The sequence below is a fragment of the Neoarius graeffei genome, chromosome 12, assembly GCF_027579695.1.
Source record: "Neoarius graeffei isolate fNeoGra1 chromosome 12, fNeoGra1.pri, whole genome shotgun sequence".
Lineage (NCBI taxonomy): Eukaryota > Metazoa > Chordata > Actinopteri > Siluriformes > Ariidae > Neoarius > Neoarius graeffei.
This window is the reverse complement of record NC_083580.1, coordinates 13,044,321-13,062,123: the sequence shown is the minus strand read 5'-3', so window position 1 is coordinate 13,062,123 and position 17,803 is coordinate 13,044,321. Positions and strand designations below refer to the sequence as shown.

Genomic DNA, 17,803 nt, shown 5'->3' with positions numbered 1-17,803 from the left:
TACCTCTCTGAGCTTTGCGTGACCTCCCAGTCAGTCAGACGCAGTCAGACGCGCTGTCACTCCTGTTAGCAATGTAGCTAGGCTCAGTATGGCCAATGGTATTTTTTGGGGCTGTAGTTAGATGCAACCAAACTCTTCCGCGTTTTTCCTGTTTACATAGGTTTATATGACCAGTGATATGAAACAAGTTCAGTTACACAAATTGAAACGTAGCGATTTTCTATGCTATGGAAAGTCCGCACTATAATGACAGGCGTACTAACACCTTCTGCGCGCTTCGGCAGCGCATTGATATCTGAGCTCCGTATCAATGCGCTGCCGAAGCGCACAGAAGGTGTTAGTACGCCTGTCATTATAGTGCGGACTTTCCATAGCATAGAAAATCGCTACGTTTCAATTTGTGTAACTGAACTTGTTTCATATCACTGGTCATATAAACCTATGTAAACAGGAAAAACGCGGAAGAGTTTGGTTGCATCTAACTACAGCCCCAAAAAATACCATTGGCCATACTGAGCCTAGCTACATTGCTAACAGGAGTGACAGCGCGTCTGACTGCATCTGACTGACTGGGAGGTCGCGCAAAGCACGGATAGGTACGGAGCAGCTCGTCTCAATTCAGATAAAAGCATATTTCATTATGGAAATACGGTGGACTGTTCCTTTAAAGAATATACACTCACTGGCCACTTTATTAGGAAGACCCATTCATCCACCTGCTGTTTTATGAAGTTACAGTGGGGCAAAAAAGTATTTAGTCAGCCACCAATTGTGCAAGTTCTCCCACTTAAAAAGATGAGAGAGGCCTGTAATTTTCATCATAGGTACACTTCAACTATGAGAGACAGAATGGGGGGAAAGAATCCAGGAAATCACATTGTAGATTTTTAATGAATTAATCGGTAAATTCCTCGGTAAAATAAGGATTTGGTCACCTACAAACAAGCAAGATTTCTGGCTCTCACAGACCTGTAACAACTTCTTTAAGAGGCTCCTCTGTCCTCCACTCGTTACCTGTATTAATGGCACCTGTTTGAACTCGTTATCAGTATAAAAGACACCTGTCCACAACCTCAAACAGTCACACTCCAAACTCCACTATGGCCAAGACCAAAGAGCTGTCAAAGGACACCAGAAACAAAATTGTAGACCTGCACCAGGCTGGGAAGACTGAATCTGCAATAGGTAAGCAGCTTGGTGTGAAGAAATCAACCGTGGGAGCAATTATTAGAAAATGGAAGACATACAAGACCACTGATAATCTCTCTCGATCTGGGGCTCCACGCAAGATCTCACCCCGTGGGGTCAAAATGATCACAAGAACGGTGAGCAAAAATCCCAGAACCACACGGGGGGACCTAGTGAATGACCTGCAGAGAGCTGGGACCAAAGTAACAAAGGCTACCATCAGTGACGCACTACACCGCCAGGGACTCAAATCCTGCAGTGCCAGACGTGTCCCCCTGCTTAAGCCAGTACATGTCCAGGCCCGTCTGAAGTTTGCTAGAGAGCATTTGGATGATCCAGAAGAGGACTGGGAGGATGTCATATGGTCAGATGAAACCAAAATAGAACTTTTTGGTAAAAACTCAACTTGTCGTGTTTGGAGGAGAAAGAATGCTGAGTTGCATCCAAAGAACACCATACCTACTGTGAAGCATGGGGGTGGAAACATCATGCTTTGGGGCTGTTTTTCTGCAAAGGGACCAGGACAACTGATCCGTGTAAAGGAAAGAATGAATGGGGCCATGTATCGTGAGATTTTGAGTGAAAACCTCCTTCCATCAGCAAGGGCACTGAAGATGAAACGTGGCTGGGTCTTTCAGCATGACAATGATCCCAAACACACCGCCCGGGCAACGAAGGAGTGGCTTCGTAAGAAGCATTTCAAGGTCCTGGAGTGGCCTAGCCAGTCTCCAGATCTCAACCCCATAGAAAATCTTTGGAGGGAGTTGAAAGGCCGTGTTGCCCAGTGACAGCCCCAAAACATCACTGCTCTAGAGGAGATCTGCATGGAGGAATGGGCCAAAATACCAGCAACAGTGTGTGAAAACCTTGTGAAGACTTACAGAAAATGTTTGACCTCCGTCATTGCCAACAAAGGGTATATAACAAAGTATTGAGATGAACTTTTGTTATTGACCAAATACTTATTTTCCACCATAATTTGCAAATAAATTCTTTAAAAATCAGACAGACAATGTGGTTTTCTGGATTTTTTTCTCATTTTGTCTCTCATAGTTGAGGTATACCTATAATGTAAATTACAGGCCTCTCTCATCTTTTTAAGTGGGAGAACTTGCACAATTGGTGACTGACTAAATACTTTTTTGCCCCACTGTATCTAATCAGCCAATCCCTTGAGAGCAGTATAATGCATAAAATCATGCAGATGCAAATCAAGACCTTCAATTAATGTTCACGTCAAACATCCATCCATCCATCCATCCATCATCTGTAGCCGCTTATCCTGTCCTACAGGGTCGCAGGCAAGCTGGAGCCTATCCCAGCTGACTATGGGCGAAAGGCGGGGTACACCCTGGACAAGTCGCCAGGTTATCGCAGGGCTGACAAATAGACAAACAACCATTCACACTCACGGTCAATTTAGAGCCACCAATTAACTTAACCTGCATGTCTTTGGACTGTGGGGGAAACCGGAGCACCCGGAGTAAACCCACACAGACACGGGGAGAACATGCAAACTCCGCACAGAAAGGCCCTCGCCAGCCGCTGGGCTCGAACCCAGGACCTTCTTGCTGTGAGACGACAGTGCTAACCACTACACCCATGTCAGATATTAGAATGGGAAAAATTGTGATCTCAAAGTGTGACTTCCAGTGTGGCATGGGTGTTGGTTTGAGTATTTCAGAAACTGCTGATCTCCTGGGGTTTTCACACACAACAGTCTCTCGAGTTTACACAGATTGGCGCGAAAAACAAAAAAACATTGAGTGAGCGACAGTTATGTGGGTGTAAACAAACGCCTTGTTGATAAGAGACGTCTGAGGAAAATGGCCAGATTGGTTTGAGCTAACAGGCAGGATATAGCAACTCTTTACAACCATGTTGAGCAGAAAAGCATCTCAACGTGCAAAGTAGAAGACCACATTGGGTTCCACTCCTGCCAGCCAAGAACAGGAATCTTAGAATCAGGAACAAGTGCCTATTAAAGTGTAGCCTGGGAAATCCCATGCTGCTTTGCACAATCGTTCCGATCTGAAAAGACAGCATGGAAACTATGGTCTAAAGGCTCGCCTGAGTTAGGGAGCCAATCAGAGAGTGGGGAGGGGTGGAAAGACGGTGACGCGTACTACTCGACAAACGGAAGCTTGTAGTTTATTTGGGACTGTTTACGGATCACATTTAACATGGCGGCGAGCGATACGAACCAAACTTTCGATCAAGCTTTAGACACTGTTCTTAATAGTTTAGAGCGAAAGTTTGTTTTAAAACGGCAGTAATCGTTCGGTGCCATTGTTTTCCTATTTTCGTTTTTCCTTCTCTTTCTCTTTTCTTCTCTTCTTCGCTTCTTCGTCGCTCTAACTACGTCACCGGGTACAACTGCCATGATTGGCCATGGGCTACATATACGCCAAATGATAGACATTCGCAATGTCCAATAAACAGCCATTGACAATCATAAACCACACCTCCCCGACGAGAAATTCAATAGGCGGATTCCAGACCATATTTCACTTGTGATATGGTCTGGTGTTAACCAGACTAATTAAAGTGGCCAGTGAGTGTATAAACTAAATACTGAAGAATTATCATTACTGCAAGCTGTTTATGCACTGCCTTATATGGCATCAATTTTCTCATCTGCATTCTTGTTGCAAACTCGCTCTGGTCACATGACCAACTACATCATCCATATAAAAAAAAGGTTTCATACGAAATCAGAGCAACCTTATGATTTAATTTATGACGTCTTCAGGGAATAAAAACTCAATCAAGTATTGCCAACTAAATTTGTTAACTTTTAAGACCCCTTTAGTGACTTTATTAAAAAAAATATAAAGCATAGCGACACTCTTATCTTTGCAAAATGTAGAAGTATTAAAAGTGAGTTATTCTGTCTGTAACAATTTCATTTGTGTATATTTCTCGACCCCTCACTAACACTGCTTTATTTTATTTGCTTTTTCAAGTCTGTACTTTAGATAGATAGAAATTAATTTCCATAAAGTATGCATGATTCATTTATATACAGTACATGCACAGTATACAGTGGTGCTTGAAAGTTTGTGAACCCTTTAGAATTTTCTATATTTCTGCATAAATATGACCTAAAACATCATCAGATTTTCGCACACATCCTAAAAGTAGATAAAGAGAACCCAGTTAAACAAATGAGACAAAAATATTATACTTGGTCATTTATTTATTGAGGAAAATGATCCAATATTACATATCTGTGAGTGGCGAAAGTATGTAAACCTTTGCTTTCAGTATCTGGTGTGACCCCCTTGTGCAGCAATAACTGCAGCTAAACGTTTCCGGTAACTGTTGATCAGTCCTGCACACCGGCTTGGAGGAATTTTAGCCCGTTCCTCTGTACAGAACAGCTTCAACTGTGGGATGTTGGTGGGTTTCCTCACATGAACTGCTCGCTTCAGGTCCTTCCACAACATTTCCATTGGATTAAGGTCAGGACTTTGACTTGGCCATTCCAAAACATTAACTTTATTCTTCTTGAACCATTCTTTGGTAGAACGACTTGTGTGCTTAGGGTCGTTGTCTTGCTGCATGACCCACCTTCTCTTGAGATCCAGTTCATGGACAGATGTCCTGGCATTTTCCTTTAGAATTTGCTGGTATAATTCAGAATTCATTGTTCCATCAATGATGGCAAGCCGTCCTGGCCCAGATGCAGCAAAACAGGCCCAAACCATGATACTACCACCACCATGTTTCACAGATGGGATAAGGTTCTTATGCTGGAATGCAGTGTTTTCCTTTCTCCAAACATAACGCTCTCATTTAAACCAAAAAGTTCTATTTTGGTCTCATCCGTTCACAAAACATTTTTCCAATAGCCTTCTGGCTTGTCCACGTGATCTTTAGCAAGCTGCAGATAAGCAGCAATGTTCTTTTCGGAGAGCAGTGGCTTTCTCCCTCCAACCCTGCCATGCACACCATTGTTGTTCAGTGTTCTCCTGATGGTGGACTCAGGAACATTAACATTAGCCAATGTGAGAGAGGCCTTCAGTTGCTTAGAAGTTACCCTGGGGTCTTTCGTGACCTTGCCGACTATTACACGCCTTGCTCTTGGAGTGATCCTTCTTGGTCGACCACTCCTGGGGAGGGTAACAATGGTTTTGAATTTACTCCATTTGTACACAATCTGTCTGACTGTGGATTGGTGGAGTCCAAACTCTTTAGAGATGGTTTTGTAACCTTTTCCAGCCTGATGAGCATCAACAACGCTTTTTCTGAGGTCCTCAGAAATCTCTTTTGTTCGTGCCATGATACACTTCCACAAACATGTGTTGTGAAGATCAGACTTTGATAGATCCCTGTTCTTTAAATAAAACAGGGTGCCCACTCACACCTGATTGTCATCCCATTGATTGAAAACACCTGACTCTAATTTCACCTTCAAATTAACTGCTAATCCTAGAGGTTCACATACTTTTGCCACTCACAGATATGTAATATTGGATCATTTTCCTCAATAAATAAACGACCAAGTATCATATTTTTGTCTCATTTGTTTAACTGGGTTCTCTTTATCTACTTTTAGGACTTGTGTGAAAATCTGTTGATGTTTTAGGTCATATTTATGCAGAAATATAGAAAATTCTTAAAGGAACAGTCCACCGTACTTCCATAATGAAATATGCTCTTATCTGAATTGAGACGAGCTGCTCCGTACCTCTCCGAGCTTTGCGCGACCTCCCAGTCAGTCAGACGCAGTCAGACGCGCTGTCACTCCTGTTAGCAATGTAGCTAGGCTCAGTATGGCCAATGGTATTTTTTGGGGCTGTAGTTAGATGCGACCAAACTCTTCCGCGTTTTTCCTGTTTACATAGGTTTATATGACCAGTGATATGAAACAAGTTCAGTTACACAAATTGAAACGTAGCGATTTTCTATGCTATGGAAAGTCCGCACTATAATGACAGGCGTACTAATACCTTCTGCGCGCTTCGGCAGCGCATTGATACGGAGCTCAGATATCAATGCGCTGCCGAAGCGCGCAGAAGGTGTTAGTACGCCTGTCATTATAGTGCGGACTTTCCATAGCATAGAAAATCGCTACATTTCAATTTGTGTAACTGAACTTGTTTCATATCACTGGTCATATAAACCTATGTAAACAGGAAAAACGCGGAAGAGTTTGGTCGCATCTAACTACAGCCCAAAAAAATACCGTTGGCCATACTGAGCCTAGCTACACTGCTAACAGGAGTGACAGCGCGTCTGACTGCGTCTGACTGACTGGGAGGTCGCGCAAAGCTCGGAGAGGTACGGAGCAGCTCGTCTCAATTCAGATAAGAGCATATTTCATTATGGAAGTACTGTGGACTGTTCCTTTAAGGCTTCACAAACTTTCAAGCACCACTGTATAAGGAATATATCCTTTACTTGTTTTGTAGGCATTCTTGATTTAAAAAGATAATATTTTGCAAATATGTCAATCATTAGATTGTGGTGTGATGACCAATAACTTTTTCTAAAATTCTGTGCTGAAATAAGGTAGAATCTATAATCTATAGCTATAAACTATCCCTGTGTCCAAAATCGCTCACTCATTCACTACTCCCTATATAGGGAATTACTATATAGAGGACTATATAGTGAGCTCACTGGTAAAATGAAAAAAAAAAAAAAGCTTTTGGACACAAGTCCATCGTGCTGGTATTTACGTCATTACTGTTGCACAATTAAAACGTGCCAGATCAGTTGGTTGGTGGGTTTTCAAAATAATAAATACATGTATATTATTTACCAGCTGGGAGGTCCGTATCGTGAAATACCGTGACTGAGATCTTGAAAATACTGACCGAGGCCTCTGGGCCAAGGTCAGTATTTTCAAGGCTGAGGTCACGGTATTTCCCGATACAGACCAACCTTAAGCTGGTAAATAATACATTTTTTTTTTACCAAATTCTAACAGAAAATGAGAGCGCCCAAAAGGGAAACCATATTTAGAACAAACCTGCAACAAGCTCGTCAAAAACCTGTTTGACAAGCTACATCAGCTCGGAATTTTCCATGTAGGTTTCGACAGAACTTCCCAAAGACATTGAGGCCATAGGTCGTCTTTTTTTGTTGTATTTTCTGCCCTTTGCTCCTCAATAAACTGCTGGATTTGCTCGGCGTTAGCAACAGTTACAGGTTTTTGGCTTTCTCCTGAAATGTTTTCTTTCATTTCGTCTTAATCGGGGTAGTAAAACTCGCTTTTGCTGTGAACACTGTCGTTATCGCTATTCATGCTGTAAAATTAATGTTATTATACTGAGAAATGCGAAAATAAATGTTGACAAAAAATTGATACTATGTTTGTTGTTGTGAACGAGCGAGTCGCCAAAAGGTTCGTAACCGGGGTCCGTATCGTAGGATCCTGGACCACTTGCGAACCAATCAGAGTGCACGATTTGATGGAAACTGGACCGCGAAAAAATAAATCCATATTACACTGAGCGTATTTCCCACATTAATCAATACAAAGTACCTACATCTTTCAGTTCTTTTAAATCAAGGCTGAATACTTTCTTCTTTGCCGCTGCCTTTTATTCAATCAAATTTGAGACTTTTAATTTGATTTCTTTCAGCGCGACCACAATGCATGATGGGATATATTGCTTTGGCTCATGACCATCGGTTATACACTACTTTTCATGATGCATTGTGGGATACTTTGAGTGCACTGTATACAGGAAGGGACAGAGCAGGCTATACTTCCTTAGGAGGCTGCGGTCCTTTAACATCTGCAGGAAACTCCTGTGGATGTTCTATCAGTCTGTGGTCACCAGTGTCCTGTTTTACACCGTGGTGTGCTGGGGGGGCAGCACATCCAAGAAGGACACATCCAGGCTAGACAAACTGATCAGGCGGGCCGGCTCTGTAGTCGGCATGAAGCTGGACTCTCTAGATCTATGGACAAACTATTGAACATCATGGATGATGCCAGTCACCCTCTGCATACCATCATCAGCAACCAGAGCCTGTTCAGTGACAGAACGCTCCTTCCCAAGTGCAGGACGAACAGACTTAAAAACTCCTTTGTCCCTCACGCCATCAGACTGTACAACTCCTCTCTGGGGGGGAGGAGGGGTAACAGGAAGACAGAGGACGGGAAGGAGCAGTAGCCTAGCCTAACAATAAGCAATACTGGACAATGTGCAATATAAAGTGCAATATCTCTCCTGTGGGTGGTAAAAAGAGCAACTGGACTTGCTTGAAGATTCTTGAAGACGTTTCACCTCTCATCCGAAAGGCTTCTTCAGTTCTGTCTGACTAAGGCCCTGTTTACATTATTTCGAATCAGCGGATCATCAGATTAACGTTTTTAAAACGATTCGCGTACACACACCAACGCCAATACACGATTTGCGTGCACACAGCAACGCCAATACACGGATACGCTAATCACATGACTAATTAGACGGCACGTCACATGATCCCAGTGCATATCGGGCATGCGCAAGTCACTCACCACTTGCAAGTGGAAGGATGGCAAGCGAACACCTTCTCCAGCAAATAAACACACCTGGCTGTGATGTTCATGATCTCACTGAGTTTAAGCGCCTGAAGGAGATTGAAATGTGTAAATAAACCTCAGTGCGGCTCAGCGCTTCCTCCTGCGCTCCAAATCACTCCGCCCTGAACAGCGAGTGCCCTCTGGAGGGTGCGCACTCCGGCCCTGCGCAGCTCACAGAGCGCGCGAGTGAAGCGCATGAGCAGTGATTCGGGACTGAGCCGCTGTGTGTGTGATCCCAGTGCATGTCGGGCATGCGTGTCACTTACCACTTGCAAGTGGAAGGATGGCAAGCCTAAAGACAATCATAACTACACAATGGGCAGTATTTGCATCAGTATTTGCAGTATTTTCATACTTTTATACTCTTTAATGAAAGGTGATACAAGGCGGAAGTCTGCGCCGTTTTTCAGCAGTCGCATCACATGACCAACGCCAGCGAATCAGGAAGGTGGATGTCACAGTGACGTTGTCCAATGACGACGCCAGCTAGAGCTCAGCACAGCGTATCCGCGTATTCTCAATGTTTACACAGCACCGGACCAGACACGATCTGGATTGAATACGTGGACTCTGGCGGATTCCCGTTTCCCGGCGTTTTAATGTAAACGGACAGTGCATCCGCAAAGAAAACGAGACAGATACGGTCTAATGTAAACTTGGCCTCAGTGCGTTTACATGCACATCCAAATCGAGCTACTGTCGGTATTCGAGCTAAGGGTCCCAGCAGGGGTGCCAGAGAAATCCAATCCTACATGCACACAAGGAAATCGAGCTATTGTGTGAGGTACATTGTGCACCCGAGCCACAGGTGGCGCTACACGCCCCATCGTGTTGGTACACTTCCGGTTGTCATCATGAAGAAGAAGAGTGATTTCCACTTTACATTCACACCACATGTCATTGCCACCTGTTGGCTACAAACTGTCCTGCGCAGACCACTGTTTTGTAAGACAACTTATTTTGCACAATTGTATATTTTTCTAAAGTCCATTTTTTGCTTACAATTTAACTTATGTCTTAATAAACACACAAAAAGTTCAATTGTTTTTGTTTCTTGTCTCCTTGTTCCTCCTGACCTCTTCTGCTGCTCGCTACTACTACTGCTGTCATGCCAACCGAGGCTGTTGTGTTTCCCGCTTGTGGTCTCGTCACTCGTCACTTCCGGAAGGGAAGTAAGTAGCTCGACTACGTAGCTCGATAGGGTTACATGCACTAAGTAGCTCGGCTACAATCGCATAATCTAGGTCGCGTAGCTCGATTACGAGAAATCCAGTTCATTTCGATTTCAGCCCAGCTAAGGTGTATCCATGGCATTTAGAACTTCGATTTCAGTCGAGCTACGGCAGAAATTAGATTTTCTCTATGTGCATGTAAACGCACTGACTGAAAACAGCTGGGTTGATCACCCATTGATCACCCCAACGACTCTCTAGGCCGTTCATACCCAGCCCCCAGTGACCCACACCAGCAGGATGACTCAACGACACCTTAGGATTGCTTTTCATCCATGAGAGGATAAATACCTGATACTCCCTATTAAGCTGTGTTCACATATATACCGGTACGATAGTGGTATAACTGTATCGATACAAAGTATACTGGTACAGTTTAGTGCATCTGTCCACACTAGCGAGAAATGTTTGCGGTTTTCTTTCACGGTAGTTGAAATGCGCGTGCGCGAAATGTTTCCGTGGTTACCGAGTAACTTCCTTCTGAGAATATGGCGGATGAAACAACGTGTGTGCGCTTTTTGTTGTCAATGTACAGTCTGTATTTCTGGTGGTCATTTATTCAGTCGAATCGTATAAAACGTGCGAGGCAGTTGAGAAAGAAACAAAGAAAACGAATCTCCGTTCTTCACTATTTTATTCAGCGAAGACATCGATTGAGGTGTGTGACTTTGCGCATGCGCATTATATTTGTATCAATACAGAACCGCTTCATCTGTCCACACTACAGCGAAGCGCTACAGTACCGGTACTGTACCGGTACAAAACCCATACATTTGTGGGTTTCGTACCGATACAGTTTTACCGCTACAGTACCGGTATAGTTGCTAGTGTGGACAGGTGTTGCAGTACGAAAGTAATATCGTATCGGTACAAAATCCCTAGTGAGGACAGGGTATTAGTCAGACAGAACTGAAGAAGCCTTTCGGATGAGAGGTGAAATGTCTTCAAGAATCTTCAAGCAATAAGTCCAGTTGCTCTTTTTACCACCCACAGTTTACTATGACCTGGATGACTGAGAATCTTCACAGACAAATATCTCTCCTCCTGCCCCCCCCATATCTTATTCTTTTTATATTTGTATATGTAAATACTTAACTTATTTTAATTTATCAAGAAGTTTTCTCTCTTTCTTTTCTCTGTTTATCTGTAATGATGCAGCTGGAATCTTAATTTCCCTGAGGGAACCCGCCCAAAGGGATCAATAAAGTTTTATCTAATATAATCTAATCTAGGGTGTAAATAATCCTCACTAAGGTTTCGGACAGCACTACAAAATGGTGTCCTCACTATATAGTGCCCTATGTAGTGAGGACACCATTTTGTAGTGCCCTATATAGTGAGTCGGGAGTGCGGAAGCCGCGAGAGGCCCTTCATATAATCTTTTTTTTTAATTCACCTTGTTATCCCGAGATAACGACATAATTAATTCAGGATCTCGAGAAAACAACACAACTAATTCGAGATCTCGAGAAAACAAAACAATTATTTCATGATCTCAGCTGGATCACTGTATCTCCATCGGTAGAGACGAAGCCGGGCCAGTCTTCTGCGGAGGTGCCGCGGACTAATTTTGAAATTATCCCTTATTAAAAGACTTAATGCAATCTCTCCCTGTGTCAACCCCTGATCAAAATATTGCCTTATTAGGTGATCGATTATTCCAGACATTCTAATGACCAAAGTTGCGTCTATACAGAATGAGAAATAGCCCCAAAGTCAGCATATCACAAGTCTCTTGGCGCACCTGAATGAACCATTTCTCAGCTGTTTACTCGAGATCATGAAATAATTGTTTTGTTTTCTCGAGATCACGGAATAATTGTTTTGTTTTCTTGAGATCTCGAAATAACGGTTTTGTTTTCTCGAGATCCTGAATTAATTATGTCGTTATCTCGGGATAACAAGGTGAATAAAAAAAAGGATTATATGAAGGGCCTCTCTCGGCTTCCGTACGGGAGCGCTTTCGGACAAAGGGTATATTTTACACTACATTCAGACTGCAACCTGAAACGACCCATATCCGATTTGTTGTGAAATCCGATTTTTTTGTTAGGCCGTTCACATTAACTATATGAGACCTGTATGCGATCTCCAATATGAACGGAAAACGACCCAAAAGTGTCCCGCATGCGCAAATTGACACGTAATAAGCACATCTACGTAATACGTAAACAAAAAAAAAGTGCACTCTTCATGTTTAATGATTTATTTTTTGTTTGTTTGTTTAATTATCTGGTTAGTGTTAAAGTGTGAGGTCTCGTGTGTGTTTTTGTTTCTGAACTGAAATGAAAACGTGTAGCCTGGTAACGAGGGTTGACTCCTAAATGTCTCTCTAATTTCTATATAAGTGCACTACATGTTACTAGGAAGTAATGGATTTTTAAACTCTATATAGTGCACTCGAGCTTCAGTAGGCAGTCATTTGGGATACGGCCACTGTATTACCAAACTCTTAATTCAGGCTTAATAATTTGCACATATTTATTTCGTCATATTAATAAACTTTTTCTACATTTTGATAAATATTTATTTAGATTGTTTATAGCCAGCTGAATTCTGCAACTTCTCTCAGCGCTGGCTCAAGGTGCATAAACACCAGTGCAGTTTGCTATGGAGATGAGGCGAGACCTGGCGATGTGGTTTTTGTGGCGGCGGCGGAACTCGCACAATAATCTGATTAATGTGGGCAGCAGACAAATGAGACCGAAGGTGTCAAATTACTGGAAATTTCCAGAACAATCTTATAATCTTGTAATACAGGATGGTTTAAGTTATAAATCAGTTATAGAAACTGTTTTATTTAATCAGGCTAACAGATAAACATCCAGGTCCCGACCAAATCCACCATTAGCTTGATCAATTCTCATCTCATCTCATCATCTCTAGCCGCTTTATCCTGTCCTACAGGGTCGCAGGCAAGCTGGAGCCTATCCCAGCTGACTACGGGCGAAAGGCGGGGTACACCCTGGACAAGTCGCCAGGTCATCACAGGGCTGACACATAGACACAGACAACCATTCACACTCACATTCACACCTACGGTCAATTTAGAGTCACCAGTTAACTTAACCTGCATGTCTTTGGACTGTGGGGGAAACCGGAGCACCCGGAGGAAACCTACGCGGACACGGGGAGAACATGCAAACTCCGCACAGAAAGGCCCTTGCCAGCCACGGGGCTCGAACCCGGACCTTCTTGCTGTGAGGCGACAGTGCTAACCACTACACCACCGTGCCGCCCTTGATCAATTCTATAAAAGTCTATTTAAATTCTGAAAACTGTACAAATGTTGTTGTTTTCCACCAAAGAGGCGGGATTAGCCAACGCAGAATAGTGACGTTTGTCTCTTGTTGATGACGTGTAGGTCGCATGAATGCGACCTGTCCGGTCAGACTGCAGTCGCATGTGAAAATATCGGCTATGCATCGGATTTAGGACCACATATCCAAGCGGCCTGGGTCGCATGTGAAAAAATCGGATCTGTGTCGTTCAGATTGTCAATAACAAATCGGATACAGGTCGCATATGGGCAAAAAAATCGGATATGGGTCGTTTCAGGCAGTGGCGCCACCAGGGGGTGGCCAGGGGGGGCTGTGGCCACCCCTACAAATTTACTGGCCACCCCACTGGCCAGTATAGATTGTAGTAGCCTCAGTTATGCAGTTCATCCCAAATGCACAGCCAGCCAGGCAAGACGCTCTTGATCTTCGGTGAGTGAGGGAAGATCATCTTCCCTCACTCACAGCAGCCCCTCCCCCCTGCCGCTTTTGCGCGCTCCTATAGCAACGGCTCAGCGTGTGCGCGTGACCGCCGCTTGTACCTACACAGGTAAATAATGACCTCAAAAGGAGTTAAGAGAGAAGATGGAGAAGACTACCAGTAAGTAAATAAGTCAAAATATTCTTTAGTAAAAGAAGAGGGGGAAGTATGCGTCGTAACATGTGCTTTTTAAGTGCTAAATAGTGCTGTTACAGCAGCTTTTTGACGGATTTTTGACATGTATAACTGAGTTACGTAGCTAACGTTAGCTGCTGATTGTATGTTATGTCAGTCATTTTCAGACAATGAAGAGAAAGTCCACAGACATCTCTTCTTATTTTAAGAAAAATATTAGAACAGGAGAGAAAGAGACGGCAGGGGAGCAACAGAGGCTTAGTGAGGAGGAGAAGGAGGAGGAGGAGGATGGAGTAGAGGAAAAGACAGAGCAGGATACACAGCCAGCATCAATAACAGATCATTAGTAACATTAAATATAACACAATAAACCAAAGTATATCAGTAGGCATTTCCTTAAGTCTTTCTGATAGTTTTCTACTGGCCGGTTTACTACAACAGTATAATGATATCCTGAAATTATGGCTTTTAGTTTTGGTGTGCCACCCCAAGATTTTAAGTGTCCCCATTTGGCCACCCCTATGAAATATTTCTGGAGGCGCCACTGGTTTCAGGGTGCAGTCTGAACGTAGTCTTATTCTACGGACCTCCTCCTTCTTCATCTCATCATCTCTAGCCGCTTTATCCTTCTACAGGGTCGCAGGCAAGCTGGAGCCTATCCCAGCTGACTACGGGCGAAAGGCAGGGTACACCCTGGACAAGTCGCCAGGTCATCACAGGGCTGACACATAGACACAGACAACCATTCACACTCACATTCACACCTACGGTCAATTTAGAGTCACCAGTTAACTTAACCTGCATGTCTTTGGACTGTGGGGGAAACCGGAGCACCCGGAGGAAACCTACGCGGACACGGGGAGAACATGCAAACTCCGCACAGAAAGGCCCTTGCCAGCCACGGGGCTCGAACCCGGACCTTCTTGCTGTGAGGCGACAGTGCTAACCACTACACCACCGTGCCGCCCTTGATCAATTCTATAAAAGTCTATTTAAATTCTGAAAACTGTACAAATGTTGTTGTTTTCCACCAAAGAGGCGGGATTAGCCAACGCAGAATAGTGACGTTTGTCTCTTGTTGATGACGTGTAGGTCGCATGAATGCGACCTGTCCGGTCAGACTGCAGTCGCATGTGAAAATATCGGCTATGCATCGGATTTAGGACCACATATCCAAGCGGCCTGGGTCGCATGTGAAAAAATCGGATCTGTGTCGTTCAGATTGTCAATAACAAATCGGATACAGGTCGCATATGGGCAAAAAAATCGGATATGGGTCGTTTCAGGCAGTGGCGCCACCAGGGGGTGGCCAGGGGGGGCTGTGGCCACCCCTACAAATTTACTGGCCACCCCACTGGCCAGTATAGATTGTAGTAGCCTCAGTTATGCAGTTCATCCCAAATGCACAGCCAGCCAGGCAAGACGCTCTTGATCTTCGGTGAGTGAGGGAAGATCATCTTCCCTCACTCACAGCAGCCCCTCCCCCCTGCCGCTTTTGCGCGCTCCTATAGCAACGGCTCAGCGTGTGCGCGTGACCGCCGCTTGTACCTACACAGGTAAATAATGACCTCAAAAGGAGTTAAGAGAGAAGATGGAGAAGACTACCAGTAAGTAAATAAGTCAAAATATTCTTTAGTAAAAGAAGAGGGGGAAGTATGCGTCGTAACATGTGCTTTTTAAGTGCTAAATAGTGCTGTTACAGCAGCTTTTTGACGGATTTTTGACATGTATAACTGAGTTACGTAGCTAACGTTAGCTGCTGATTGTATGTTATGTCAGTCATTTTCAGACAATGAAGAGAAAGTCCACAGACATCTCTTCTTATTTTAAGAAAAATATTAGAACAGGAGAGAAAGAGACGGCAGGGGAGCAACAGAGGCTTAGTGAGGAGGAGAAGGAGGAGGAGGAGGATGGAGTAGAGGAAAAGACAGAGCAGGATACACAGCCAGCATCAATAACAGATCATTAGTAACATTAAATATAACACAATAAACCAAAGTATATCAGTAGGCATTTCCTTAAGTCTTTCTGATAGTTTTCTACTGGCCGGTTTACTACAACAGTATAATGATATCCTGAAATTATGGCTTTTAGTTTTGGTGTGCCACCCCAAGATTTTAAGTGTCCCCATTTGGCCACCCCTATGAAATATTTCTGGAGGCGCCACTGGTTTCAGGGTGCAGTCTGAACGTAGTCTTATTCTACGGACCTCCTCCTTCTTCATCTCATCATCTCTAGCCGCTTTATCCTTCTACAGGGTCGCAGGCAAGCTGGAGCCTATCCCAGCTGACTACGGGCGAAAGGCAGGGTACACCCTGGACAAGTCGCCAGGTCATCACAGGGCTGACACATAGACACAGACAACCATTCACACTCACATTCACACCTACGGTCAATTTAGTGTCACCAGTTAACCTAACCTGCATGTCTTTGGACTGTGGGGGAAACCGGAGCACCCGGAGGAAACCCACGCGGACACGGGGAGAACATGCAAACTCCGCACAGAAAGGCCCTCACCGGCCACGGGGCTCGAACCCAGGACCTTCTTGCTGTGAGGCGACAGCGCTAACCACTACACCACCGTGCCGCCCTCCTCCTTCTTCATGAATATGTAAATTAGTCAGTGATGTCACCTGGTCACTTCTCGCGACATTTTGAACACGCACGAGCTCTTTCCCCTGAAAACAGTTAGTGACTGGAGACTGAGGGCTTTCTTACCTGGCTGCAGCATCCCGGAGCCCAGCTCCACTTCCGGCCACTCAGTCGGCAACATTTCAGCTGGACCCGAACTGGCGCATTTAACCAAAGAAAAAACAAAAATAGCCCACAGTGTGTCTTTCAGTGCCATAATAAGCGTTTATGAAAAGCGGGAAATAAACTATTTCAGGATTAAAAACAAACAAACAAACAAACAAACAAACAAAAACCGATTAGCAACATTAGCTAACTTGACAAGACAACTGCATCTTCTCACACAGCGCCTGTTTTAACAGATTTTTAAAGTGTAATAAAACTGCTCTGTATGAAATACGGATTCAAAAATACCCTTGATAATATATTTTCTAATATTCCTCTCTACAAAAATAGCTTTTAATTTAATATTATTAATTTTTCAGGTCGCCTGTGACCGTTACACCCTCAGCCCGGCGTGTGGTCAGGCACGCGACCAGCTCTCGCGCAGCGAAGCGCGTTCCTTCAAGCGCGCGCCGTCCTCAGCTCGCGAGAGGGTCCGCCCATCGCAACACTTCCGTCCAATGAGCAGCGTGTCCGCTAGATTTCCCCGCCCACCAAGTCGATTTGGGAAGTGGATGCATATACAAAAGGCAGTGACAAAAAAAAGAAGGAAAGAAGTCAAAAAGACAATGTGTTTAAAACAGCAGTTATCAATTTTTCTGACTGCTTATATTCTTTTGTATCTGAACCATTTTTTAAAATTTATATTTATTTATGCAAATAAGGCTTCATCTAATTAAATATTTATACATTTGCATCCTTATTAAACACCAAAATCTACTTTGTGATGGTAGAATTAAAATATTTATTTCACAGGAAAGACTCACCTTTACAGAAAAGTAATTTCTTTTCTGTTGAGTCAATAAAATACGACGCACTGTTAGCTACAGTGGTGCTTGAAAGCTTGTGAACCCTTTAGAATTTTCTATATTTCTGCATAAATATGACCTAAAATATCATCAGATTTTCACACAAGTCGTAAAAGTAGATACAGAGAACCCAGTCAAACAAATGAGACAAAAATATTATACTTGGTCATTTATTTATTGAGGAAAATGATCCAATATTACATATCTGTGAGTGGCAAAAGTATGTGAACCTTTACTTTCAGTATCTGGTGTGACCCCCTTGTGCAGCAATAACTGCAACTAAACGTTTCCGGTAACTGTTGATCAGTCCTGCACACCGGCTTGGAGGAATTTTAGCCCATTCCTCCATACAGAACAGCTTC

General features: G+C 43.6%; 1 protein-coding gene across 1 annotated transcript in view; it reads right to left on the bottom strand.

The window, feature by feature from the left end:
• Window positions 1-16,637, bottom strand: part of si:ch211-196i2.1 (collagen alpha-1(I) chain) — a 235,161-nt gene extending 218,524 nt beyond the window's left edge. The window contains exon 1 of the mRNA XM_060936612.1: window positions 16,558-16,637. Within this exon, the coding sequence (XP_060792595.1) occupies window positions 16,558-16,612 (55 nt within the window). The 5' untranslated portion in view covers window positions 16,613-16,637. The remainder of the gene's footprint in view (window positions 1-16,557) is intronic.
• Window positions 16,638-17,803: the final 1,166 nt, after the last annotated feature.